Source organism: Ctenocephalides felis, unplaced genomic scaffold (genome assembly GCF_003426905.1).
Source record: "Ctenocephalides felis isolate EL2017-DRISC unplaced genomic scaffold, ASM342690v1 CF-g0.4_SCAFFOLD_00845, whole genome shotgun sequence".
In the NCBI taxonomy this organism is placed as follows: Eukaryota; Metazoa; Arthropoda; class Insecta; order Siphonaptera; family Pulicidae; genus Ctenocephalides; species Ctenocephalides felis.
The window spans coordinates 68,016,319-68,029,583 of NW_020536999.1; the positions used below are offsets into that span (position 1 = coordinate 68,016,319).

A 13,265-nucleotide genomic window follows, 5' to 3' on the forward strand; every position below is an offset into this window, starting at 1 on the left:
TTCCGTAAACATTCGAGGAATAAAGATGTACTGTAATTAATAAAAGTGATCAATGAATTATAATAACGATTTCATTTTTTTTAAATATATTATTATAAATACTATAAATTTATAAGTGCTTTTTAAATTGGACGAAAGAGCGTATTTTATAAACAACTTATATACGAGGAAAGCAGAAAACTAATTTTTCGGAAATTTTTGAAAATTTTGAAGATATTTTCTTCAAAATTTTCAAAAATTTCCCAAAAATTAGTTTTTTGTCAACTTTGAAAAAATCATTAATTTTTGAAATGATTGAATTTTTTTGAAAAATTATTGAAAATTTTCAAAGTTTTAAATTTCACAAAAAATTTCAAATATTTTGAAAATTTTGAGAAATTATTTTTTTTTGAAATTTTGATATTTATTATTATATAGTATTGATAACACAAATTTATTTTGCTTTATTAGCACAGACGCGATATTGCAATAGAAATTTTTAAGTCGTCGACTGCCAGTGAATAAAAAATCATGTAAAGTAAACTTTATTGTATCAAAGTATAAATTTTATTTGATTTTTTATTAAAAAAAGAGTGCGCGTAAGGTTCTCACGCGATTGAAGTAAAATTTATTTGCTAGTGTACAAGATGGCATTTAAGTAAAAATCGATACATCATATAACAATTTTAAATAATGTTTATTAGTAATATGGTAACACTCGTGATGCACACAATTATTAGTGTCAACTATTATACACATTTATATAGTGATAAATCATAAGTTATATATTTATAATAGCATTAAAAATATGTATAATATTTAAAAACAAAAATGTAAATAAAGTCATACTTCAAATATGACATGACCGGTTTGACATTGTAATTAGTATTTAGAAACGAACCTTCATTAGAAAAATGAAGTAATTGCTGATTAATAAATTCTATAATATTCATTCACACAGTGGATTATGTTGAATAACGCCTAACCAAACATTGTTTTTGCAACTTCACCCATCATGTGATAATTGTGTTTGAAGAACTTCATGTCATTAAAATTAACATACATCATTGACTGATGGTATTTTTTTTACTTTTTCGCTGGCAATATAATCTTATTCTTTGAACAGCTGTAATATCTATTTTTCCTAAAAAATATTTTCCATTTCAATAACTTCAAATATTTATATAAACTACAAATGAAATAGAAATTATTTCAATAAACTTATGTTTCATACACGGCGCAAATCCTGCATTTGTTTTATTATTTTCATTATAATTATTTACGGGAGACAGGGTAAAATATTCTTCTGATTCAGGCATTTTTCATTAAATCCAGATTTGTACTACGATATTTATCTATGCCGATTTCCTTGTTGATATCGGTACGCATACAACGTTGACACCGGTACGTATACAACGACAAATCTCTATTCACATACGTCACGACTAATCACAATCGTCCCGTATATAGAAATGATATCATCGAGAACGAATGACGAATCTTTGCATTGGCACTCGACTCTTATCTTATCTGCCGTAACGCTTCCGTTGCATTTGTACGGATTTACACCCTAGTCGCGCCTAAAGAAGTTTTACTTCAAAAATAATTAAATTTTGATTCTCATCTTTCATATATAGTTATATATAGTTTTCATATATAGTAAATTAATTAATTTCTATTCAAAAATTAATCAATTACAATCAATTTAAAAAAAATCAATTTTAATCAGTAAATTTTTTACCGATATAAATTCGGAATTTTAAAATATATGTCGAAACTGATTGAAATGTGCTGCATTTTCAAAGTGCAGTCTTTAATCCTCTTCATAGTTTGCAAATGGATCCATTATTATGCATGAAGTTGCATTCATGCATTCATGCATATGTCATCAGGATTTGCACTTTAAATGCTTAATCCGGTTCTCACATATGATTATTGACATTCCGTTTAAATTCTAACCCAATTCCAACAGCGATAATAATAGAAATTTAATTTATTTTTTCTTTATCGTTGCTGGAAAACTATGATCACAAAAAATGGACAAATACGTTTTTCAGACCAGGCTGATTTGAATAATTGAAAAAGAAAGTTTCACTTGCATTGACAAAATGGAGCATTAACTAAATTTGGAGGTAAGGTCCAGCGGATTAGGAGATCTAAAAAAAGTAATTTACGTCGTTTATAGAAATTTAAATATTGAGTACTAATTTTGTTCTCATTTGTACCAAGATTTTAATTTTTAAAGATGATTTATGTGGCTTAAACAATGTCATTTACATCTACATAGATTAATTAATTATTGATTGATTAAATAATACAAAAAACAATTGATTAAATAATACAAAAAAATCGGTTCCTACTGACCACGACACGTATTGTTTAGTTGCTGCAAAAGGCTGGTCTAGCCATTTCGCAGATACGGAGCGCAAAGGGTTAATAAAATGACTAGTTTATGATAAAGGAAGGTGTAGCATTTTTAGGGTGTATGGCATCGTGCCTAAGGGCAAATTGCTGGAACTTCTCGTACCGTAACGAAATGTTCGAGAAATACTGAATGTTTTCAAATAGACTATTATAAATATTGTAACATTGTCTAATATTTATAAGAATTATATAAACTGAATTGCAAATTTAAAATTATTTGTTTAAGTGTTATTAGAACTTCAGTCAGAATAAAAATAAAATCTGAATTATTTTTGATATACAAAAAAAACTAAAAAAAAAAAATATATACATTTTTTTTTCCGAAATGAATTATTTTGTTAAGACAAGCAGAAAGTTCTTTGAATTATTTAAATCGGACGCTTAGTTCTCTCAAAAACTGCCATTTTTTACCTATTTAGCTCCGTATCTTCGAAATGGCTGGGCCTGCCTTTGCCAAAAACTAATTAACACTTCTCCCAATCATTACTAATTGAATTTTTTTTAGATCATTCAAATCGGGTACTCCGTTCTCTCAAAAAGTCGATTTCTATTTTCTACACTCTTTGCTCCGTATCTCCGAAACGGCTGGTCCTGCCTTCGCCAAAAACTAATCAGCTCTTTTCCCTATCAATTGGAATGGAATGTTTTTTGAACCATTCAAATTGGTTGATCCGTGCGCCCGAAAACGTGACTGGAAATTTGTATCCATACATACATACACACTCACACACATCCATTTTTTCTGAGGTATGCCAAAACGTTCAGAAACCTTCAAAACGTCGAGAAATGTAAAAATTTTCAGTTTCGATTTTCGGCTCATTTCAATAACTTACCCTACGGGAAGTTAATATCAACATTTTCATAAAAAAAAAAAATTATGCAAAAAATATATTTTTCCGAAAAGTTTTGTCTCAAATGTCTCGATTAGGTTTAGTTTATGCTTTGATAAATTTAGTTTATTCATTGATAAATTTTTGGCGATTAATAGCTTTTCGTAATGTAAAAAAAACAAAAATGAAAATTTTTATGTATCTTTACGTTTCAAAGGCATCTGAAGTATGTGCATGTGATGTATGTGTGTGTGTGCGGATACAAACTTTCGTCGATGATTTCAGGAAAACGGTTCAACCGATTTGAATGATTCCAAAAGCATTTGATTCTAATAGATATGGAGACGCGCTGATCAGTTTTGGTCAAAGTAGGTTTTGAAGATACGGGGCTAAAAGTGCCAAAAATGGTAATTAAGTTTTTAAGAGAACAGAGCGTTCGATTTCAATAATTCAGAAAATATTTTATTTGTATTGACAGAATGAAGAACTGATATTTTTCGGAGATCGAGTAAAAAGGGTAAGAAAAAATTCGTTTGGCGGTCAAAAATGATCACTAGAAATATGCACGTCTAATTATCAGATATTTTATAGAGATTTTAATAATATGTTGAACTGTAATAACAATTCGAATCATTATTTTGTTTAATAATTACAAAACGCGTTGCTAGTTATATGTAGGTTACGCGGACATCGGAAGTGCTTACTGTTGGATTTTGTAATTAGGTTGTAAACAATAAATTAGTATATAAGAGTTAGACAAAAGTTAGACAGTCAGTCAAACCTGGAGTCAGTCAAGCTCACAGTCAAACCTGGAGAGAAGCTTGGAGTCAAGCTTGGAGCCAGACATAGTATTCAGTAAAATGTAGTCTTTGCTGATATGATAACCAAAGGGGTTATCAACAAATATTAATTGTAAAAATAGTGAATAATAAAGTGTCATTCAAAGTAAGAAGTGTGTTTACAAATTACTATCAAATCGCTGTTCGTCCTAAAGGCCTATCACACTACCAGTGGACTCTGGAGAGTCCACATCACAAATATAATATTTCAACAACTATTCAACTGTTTACCGCTCGGGTCCAGCCTATCATTACAATTCCTGGTCGTACTGGTGATCCAGAACCAACCTCCCAAATACACAACCACCAGTCAGGACAATTCATGGTGGCTTAGCGGTTTTTTCCCTCGTAGCGCTGAAGAATTTTCTGACGGAGACATCGAGTTCAAAGCTGCCACAACTCGACAAACCAAACGATCATTCGCAGCACAAACTAAGGGATGGTGGCGCCTACCGAAGAACTTTAGAACGAACGCGAGACTACGACTAACTTGGACATAACTATCTCATCGGATTCAAGTAAGCAAATCAAAATCTAATCATATCTCAAGATGGAACCCATTTTTGAAGAAGCTAGAGAAGGTAAAGATAATAGTATAGAAATAAATAAATTTAGAATTCAATTAGCAATTAGCACTATACCCGAATTCAATGGCAATTCAGATGACCTTTATAGATTTTTAAGTACTGTAGACTCAATTTTAGATGATGTAGATTTTAAGACATACAAATTTATATCAAAAATTGTTATTTGTAAATTAGTGGAACAGCTTTTGATTGCATTAGACGGGCTGATTATCAGTTATGGAATAATATCAAACCTATTCTAATTAAACGTTTTAAAGATAGAAGGTCCATCGCTGAGTTACATCACGAGCTAGCAACAACAACAAGAAAAATGGGGAATCGATTGAGAAGTTTGCAGAGAAGTTGAGAGTTTGCTTACGTTAATAAACAACGAATGCTATTTTACACAAAATGAAATAGCGTATCCATCATATTGTGACTTGGCTTTGGCAGTTTTTGTTAAAGGCCTACCATTGGACTTGAAAATTATAGTTAAAGCAGCCAAACCGGAAAATTTGAAAGATGCTATGCACATTGCTGCAAAGGAAGAAAAATATTTAAACATCAGATCTGATAAAAAATACAACCCATTCGTCACTTGCAGATACTGCAAGAAAAGGGGACACCACATTAACCAATGTCGAAAACTTACAAATAGGAAAAGAGATGACAAACTTAGAATCTACAATGGTGGAAATGACGATAGAATGGACTACGAAAGTAATAAGGATCTGAAATATACAAAAACATATGATGATACATACAAGGCATTCATAACAACTAAGGAAGAATCTGAAGAATCCGAAGAACAAGAAGAATACAAAGAAGAAAGTTTGACTCACAACACCAAAATAGAAGAGTTGACGACAATCGCTGCAAATTCATACGAAGAAGAAAAGGATCTATATGTGGCCGAAGATATGGAACAAACCATACGTGCAAATTCATACGAAGAAGAAAAGGATCTATATGTGGCAAAAGATATGGAACAAACCATACGAACAAATTCATACGAAGAAGAAAAGGATCTGAACATATATGTGGCACAAGATATGGAACAAACCCAAGATGAGGTTTACGATATGAAAAAAAATAATGATAAACAAGAAGAAATAAGAATATTTAATGATGAAGGACCAGAATATATGAAAACTATTCCCATTAAAATAAAGAAGAAAAAGAAAAAGAAAAGAAATAATAAAAGAAGAAAAATTAATGATGAAATTATAGAAGAAAATAATCAAGAAATCAGGGAATATAATATTAATATGATAAGAAAAATACCTTCACAACGGAAATTGTCTATAAATGAAAATATAGCCACTATGACAGATATGTTCAACCGTAAGAATATGAATTTGAAAACAAATGAGAAATATGCACATTTACAAAGCCAAAGCAGCAGAAAATTGATATCGTCGCAAACACATGTAAAGAAGAGAAAGATTCCCGATTTTATTATATTCAGAACAGCACCAAAATTGTTTAATTATAAATACCGGAAGAAACTGAAAACTCGCCAGGTGTAAACACAATAGTAACAACGCAAGTCATTTTGTTTGGTTGACACATAAGCGAATTCTCATATTTCAAAGCAGCATTTGTCCAATTTTGATTACCTAGCAAAATTCTAATGTATCAAGTATCAACAATACAACGTAAATTTAAATTTTCATTGATTACTATTTATGATTTAAATTATCAAATGCAAGATTCTTTACGCCATTAATATTTTTTTTGCAGATTTTAAAGACATTTTTCATATTATGATTTTTATGCTCTATTGAAGTTTTGGAAAAAAATATTATTTTGCATCATTTATGGTAAGTTGTTCGAAGCATATTTTGTTTTATCGGAATAACATTTTAAATTTCAGTGATGCCTTTACATAATCAGCGACCATCTAAATTGCATTCAACTGCTGATTTTTTTTATGTATGTTATTATAGATTTTTTCATGTAGAGATAAAAATTAAATTATTATTAGATTTTTTTCAGAGCACATTATTTGTAAACATATTCTAACAGTAATGACACTTTTGAGGACAAAAGTTTTTAAGGGCCGAAGGAAGAAGAGATGGAACTCATTTTTTTTTAAATTTTTCTTAATTTTTATAGTTTTCCGAGGACGAAAAACTTTTGAAGAGGGAGGTTGAACTGTAATAACAATTCGAATCATTATTTTGTTTAATAATTACAAAACGCGTTGCTAGTTATATGTAGGTTACGCGGACATCGGAAGTGCTTACTGTTGGATTTTGTAATTAGGTTGTAAACAATAAATTAGTATATAAGAGTTAGACAAAAGTTAGACAGTCAGTCAAACCTGGAGTCAGTCAAGCTCACAGTCAAACCTGGAGAGAAGCTTGGAGTCAAGCTTGGAGCCAGACATAGTATTCAGTAAAATGTAGTCTTTGCTGATATGATAACCAAAGGGTTATCAACAAATATTAATTGTAAAAATAGTGAATAATAAAGTGTCATTCAAAGTAAGAAGTGTGTTTACAAATTACTATCAAATCGCTGTTCGTCCTAAAGGCCTATCACACTACCAGTGGACTCTGGAGAGTCCACATCACAAATATAATATTTCAACAACTATTCAACTGTTTACCGCTCGGGTCCAGCCTATCATTACAATTCCTGGTCTTACTGGTGATCTAGAACATACCTCCCAATATATCAACCACCAGCCAGGACAATTCAATGTATGAATTTTGTTTACATTTCAATGGGTTCCATAGCATTCTTTATTCGTTAGACTGCGACGCGGTGCTTATTCGCTTCAATATTTACGCAGCTTAAGCAGCTCGATTGCTTTGATAAAAAGTTCAAAATTTCCAAAATATTTAAAAATAAAAAAAAATCCTTTTTCTTTTCAAAAAAGTCATTTCTTTTTAAAAATTTCAAAATTCCCAAAAAACAATATTTTTCAAAGTTCCATCAAGTTTGCAGTTTATTTTTATTCCTCGTATGTTCAATTATGATACAAAAAGTTTCAGCAATTTGCCTTAAGGCACGATGCCATGCACCACTAATTCATTTCTAATATGCAATATGTATCCAATTTCATGGTTTTCTCCTATATCCGTGGTGTTTATTATTGCGAATTTCTGCCTTGAGCCGTGTTCACTAGTGCGTATGGTAATACCTAGTGTTTGTAGAGTGAATATTTACTTTTGGTAATTAGCATCTGACGCACCTGCCGAATAGAAAATTGTTATGAGTAAAATATTTGCATTTGTATTGCAGTAGACACAGCTTTTTATAAAATACCTAAGGCAGAAAGGCTACTAATTTGTATGAAAATTTTGTTGATGTAGCAACATATAATTCCGTTTTATATATATGTTTCATATATATTGCAGCACTAGCTATCTTGATACTCGATATAAAAATATGTGTTTGTGACATAGAAACAAATTCTCAATAGTCAATAATTTGCGCGTTTTTTATATTAGCAGAAAATTGTCGTCTGCCTTTTTTTACGCCTATACATTTTCAAGAAACATTACCTCATTATCGATATTAAGCTAAGTATGTCATGTTCCAGAAACTATGAACATATGTTGAGGACTCCAACACAGAAATCGATAATTGTACAAAAGTTTCCTGCATATTACTCAAATAATACGTATCTCGGTTTCATTTGTCTGATAATTATAAATTACATAATTTGATACAGTTTAGTAGAACTAGTTAATTGAGTAAGCAAATGTTTACAATTAGAAGGCGGACCAGTTTTGTGAAGCAACTAGCATGGCATCGTTCCTTATGGCAAACTGCTAGAAAAATCCGCAATGTAATTGAAAATATTTAAAGCCATTACTTTTTTCAAAATTCTGATTACAAACTATCGCGCTGTGTTTCTTTTTTTGAAAAAAAAAGTTTTCTTTATTTTGACATATTTTGGAAGATCTGAACTTTTTTTCAAAGCAATCGTACTGCTTTAACTGTAAAGAGACAAAATATAAAGCGCGTAAGCGCCGCGTCGCTATCTAACGGATAAAAATTGTTACGGAACCTACAGGAATGTAAACAAAGTTTATACTTATTGTTAAAATCTCTATAAAATATCTGATAATTTGATGTGCATATGTATAATGATCATTTTTGACCGCCAGGTGGCATTTTTTTTTACTTTTTTCGTTAGATCTCCGAAACCGCTAGACCTGCCCTCATGAAAATTTGATCAGTTCTTCATCTTGTCAATACAAGTAAAATGTTTTTCTGAAATTGTGAAATATCTATTAAAAACTGAGTTACCGTTTTCGGAACTTTTTGCCCCGTATCTTTGGAATGGCTAGACCTGCCTTTGCCAAAAACTAATTAGCACGTCTCCTTATCATTACGAATCGAATGTTTTTTTAATTATTCAAATCGGTTGATCTGTGTTCCCGAAATCGTCGACGAAAATTTGTATCCGAACACACACACATACATGCACATACACATCATTTTTTCTAAGGTATGCCAAAATGTTCAGAAGGTTTTGAAACGAAAAGATATATAAACATTTTTATTTTCGATTTTTTGCGATAACTATAACTTGCCCTACGGGAAGTTAAAAAACATTCAATTTTTTATTATTGTGAGAAGAGGTGATTAGTTTTTGACAAAGGCATGTCCAGCCATTTCAAAAATACAGAGCTAAATAAACAAAAATTGCAGTTTTTGAGATAACTAAGCGTCGAAATTGAATGATTCTAAAAACTTTTTGCTTATTTTAACAAAATAATTGGTTTTGGAAAAAAAAATATTCCAATTTTTTTTAAAAAAAATTTTGTATATCGAAAATAATTCAGATTTTGATTTTAATTCTGACTTAAGTTCTAATATACTTCAAACAAATAATTTCAATTTTGCAATTCAATTTTAATAATTCTTACAAATATTAGACCATGTTATAATATTTATTATAATCTATTTGAACATTTAATATTCGTCGAATATTTCGTTACGGTACGGGACGTTCCAACAACTTGCCATAAGGCACGATGCCATACACCACTAGTTCTTTTATTTTTGGAAATTTCAATTTGTATAGCAAATGATCACTGTTTCATATGTATGACGAATAGACTCATCAATACACAAAATTCTGCCACTTCTCCATGATAAGTGTATTTGTCAACCACAATTAACTGGTAAAGTAACTCTTAATCTCTTAAATCACAATCTCTACAAACATTTTTTTTCAATTATTTGCAACGTATTGCATGAACTTTTAAACCAACAACGATACCACAAATAAAGATCCTTCACAAATGCACCATCTCATTTATTTTTGTCCCTGTAAAGTTTTCTCCGGCAACAAAACTTGAACTCATCAACCGAATTGAATTGACCGTTGCACACATTTTGCTTCGCTCTTTCTCTCTCTTTCTCTCGTGCAACAGTTGGGAATGGTTGGCACTTGTTGAACTTTTGAGCCCCGGAGCTTTTAAGCTTCACTATATACGAGCTTTTAAACGTGCATATACTTAGTCAAAGCACATAAACGTGTGTTAAATGTGGATTTGAACTAGTGGTATATTGTACTAGTGCATAGTTGGTCGAACTTTTCGGTTTGTTGAATTTATATTATGGAGATGTAAAGAAGACAAAACAAAGTTTTAAATGTCACAAGAGTTTGAACGTGATGTAATAAGGTAGATGAAGTAAATGAGGTGTCTGCTTTGTTTGAGTTTTTAATATTTCAGAATTCAAAGAAAATAGTTTTTAAAAGATATTTTATACGAATTTAATGATTTTGAAATATTAATTTGCTAAACTACATATTTGCGCTGGTACATTTTCTCAAAAATCAGGTTTAAAAATATATTTAAACAAACACAGCTTTTTCAATTTGACTTGAAATTAGCGGAATAAAATATATTATATAAAGATGAAAACATTAGATATTGTGATATGAAATTGATATTACGCAATATTATTTTCAATGTAAATGCGTTTTTTACGTAATTTTATATATGTTTGATATTTAAGAAATATTTTGAATACATATTCATTTTTGAAATGTAATTACAAATATATTATGTGGTTTTGCGATTTTGAACAATTGAATTTTGAAATGCAACATGCATTACCAAAGTATTTGCCATCTTTTTCATTTAGATCATCCTTTTTAGACTATGCAAAAAAAGTCAAAGAGATGAAATAGATAAGTGATTAAATTATGTTATTATCTGATTTTATTTTGTATTAAAGTAATTATTTATAATTCATTTATTTAATATATATTTATTAATATATATTATAATTTATTTATTACCAAAAGCATCTATAGTAGTTTTGACAGTATAGTAGTATGGTAGTGTAATTTGACAAAGAAGTGTAAAAATAGTAAATTTGATTACTTTAAATTATATTTATTTTAGCAAATTTGGTGAGAGTTGCTCTATTAATCAAAAGTAAATAATACTTAAGTTAATATCAAAATGTTCTATGTGTTAATAACTCACTAGTTTTCTATAAAGTTTTGAATTTTTAGTATGTATATATTCTTAATATATACATATACTATATATATATTAATATATATATATATATATACATAGACATATATATAGATTATATATATATATATATATATATATATATATATATTTATATATATATACTTATTCTTCATAGCAAATATCCAAAAATAGAACGTCGCGCATGTCCTGCGAAACAGTTGACAGAAAAAAAAATATACAAGAATGTTAAGGAATATGATGTAATATAAATAGCATATGCAAATAATCATCGTATGTTAACAATATACCATTTACAAATGCAAAGATACATATAAATTATTTGAAAATATTCTAGAGGTTGAATTATAAAATTTGCTGATTAGTTCTATAAAACACAAATTAAATATTTTACTTTAATATTTTAATAGCATTGCATAGCATAGATTTATGCAATTTTATTTCCAAATTGTGTAGAATGTTTTATTTGTGTCCATAAAACATTTGACAAAATTTTCTCACGCATCCAGTTTTATATCATTACGATAATTTTAATAATATCCTGTTAGTGACCTAATTTAAAAATATGACGAATATACTAAAATTAGATTTTGAAGTTGAAAAGTGTTAATACATAAGTTTCCTTGAAGTTTGACAAGTTTATTTTCGTTATCAAAACGTGCCCGGGTATCTTTTGCAGAAACGGTGGAGACGCCTTGTAGTTTAGGAATGTCTCTTAAAACTTAGTTCCAAATTAAGTTTTAAAAATTATTCGTTGATGTTATGTATATATGTATATTATATATTATATATATATATATATATATATATATTGTAACAAAATTTTAAGCCTTATGGTTCCAGGTTGTAAGGATTAATACCATAATCAAACACAATTTGATATTATTTATTTTTACTACATATAATTACCAAAACATTTAGATATATGTCGGCGTCGCAGCAAAACTACCTAATTTTTGAAAGATAATTTACACAGTGATTTGTTTGAGTTTAAAATAAGGCTCAATTATGTTAAAAGATTTTTTCAGGTTGTGGCCGAGACCAATAATACTCAATTCGTTTTGTCTTTGTCAATGTTTTTGACATCATGTTGACTTTTATAAAATTTTTTCGGTCCTGTGGCTCAAGACAGACTAAACTTTTTTATATTTCATTAATACGAATTTGCCTATATATTCTAGTTTAAATAATAAAGTTCTTTCAAGGAAGTCCTTATTTAAATAATAAAATGCTAAATGTGTGGGTTAACAAACTTATACAAATTTGTATAAGCGAATTACGGGTCAATCTAGAAAGATAACTGCAGCTAATTCTCAAGGTTGAATGGGGGCTAGAATATATATATATATATATATATATATAATATATATATATATTAATGCTTTAAAAACAAGGAAAAGGCTTGCAATAATCGATTCATTTTCCATTCAAATCCTCAATTACAGTTTCCATTACGCCTCACGTCTGTCTCCAGTCAATTAAACCAACTCCTAGAAAACCGTCTATTTTTCTCTAGTAAATTAACCACCTTCTAATAGTAATAAAGCATTTACCATTTACAGCCTCGTATAACTCTAGTTGTAAAACTTCTACCGCATTTATATTAATATTTCTCTCCCCGAAGCCGTCACTTATATTGCGTTAAGTGCTGTCGAAATTACCTGAGACAGTCGTTCAAAATTTATTAGGGTATACCGAAGTACAAGGTTTATGTTTGCGAGGAAAGAAGGTTGTCGGAGAGACGGGGCAAGACGGAAAGTTGTGTCTGAGGTCTTGCGCATGTCTGAAAATAAATCTATTATATAATAGGGGAAGTACTGACAAAACTACATGGAACTTGTTTTTTAATGATGTTTTAATGATATTATAAACAGTCTGAATCGTTTTTACTCAAATGTTCATTGACTACCAGTAACATACTCTTTCAGTTCAGTAAGAACTATAACATATTTTTTAAGAAAGCAGGCGATTATAAAAACCATTTTGACGATACTAAATGAACATGTAGGGTAAAGATGTGAGATGCTAAATTTTAAATAGATAGTTCATGAATAAATATTTTGGACCTCTTGAGCCATCAGCTCATGAAGCATAAACCCAAACGGAACAAATCTTATATCGTAACCATCCTTCAAAAGAGGAAAAAGA

The 13,265-nt window shown here is 29.6% G+C and overlaps 1 protein-coding gene across 1 annotated transcript in view; it reads left to right on the forward strand.

Moving 5' to 3' along the window:
- The first annotated feature begins 4,622 nt into the window (after positions 1-4,622).
- Positions 4,623-13,265, forward strand: part of LOC113387774 (ras-specific guanine nucleotide-releasing factor 2-like) — a 12,326-nt gene continuing 3,683 nt past the window's right edge. The window contains exons 1-2 of the mRNA XM_026625155.1: positions 4,623-4,824; positions 5,059-5,513. Coding sequence (XP_026480940.1) covers positions 4,623-4,824; positions 5,059-5,513 — 657 coding nt within the window. The remainder of the gene's footprint in view (positions 4,825-5,058; positions 5,514-13,265) is intronic.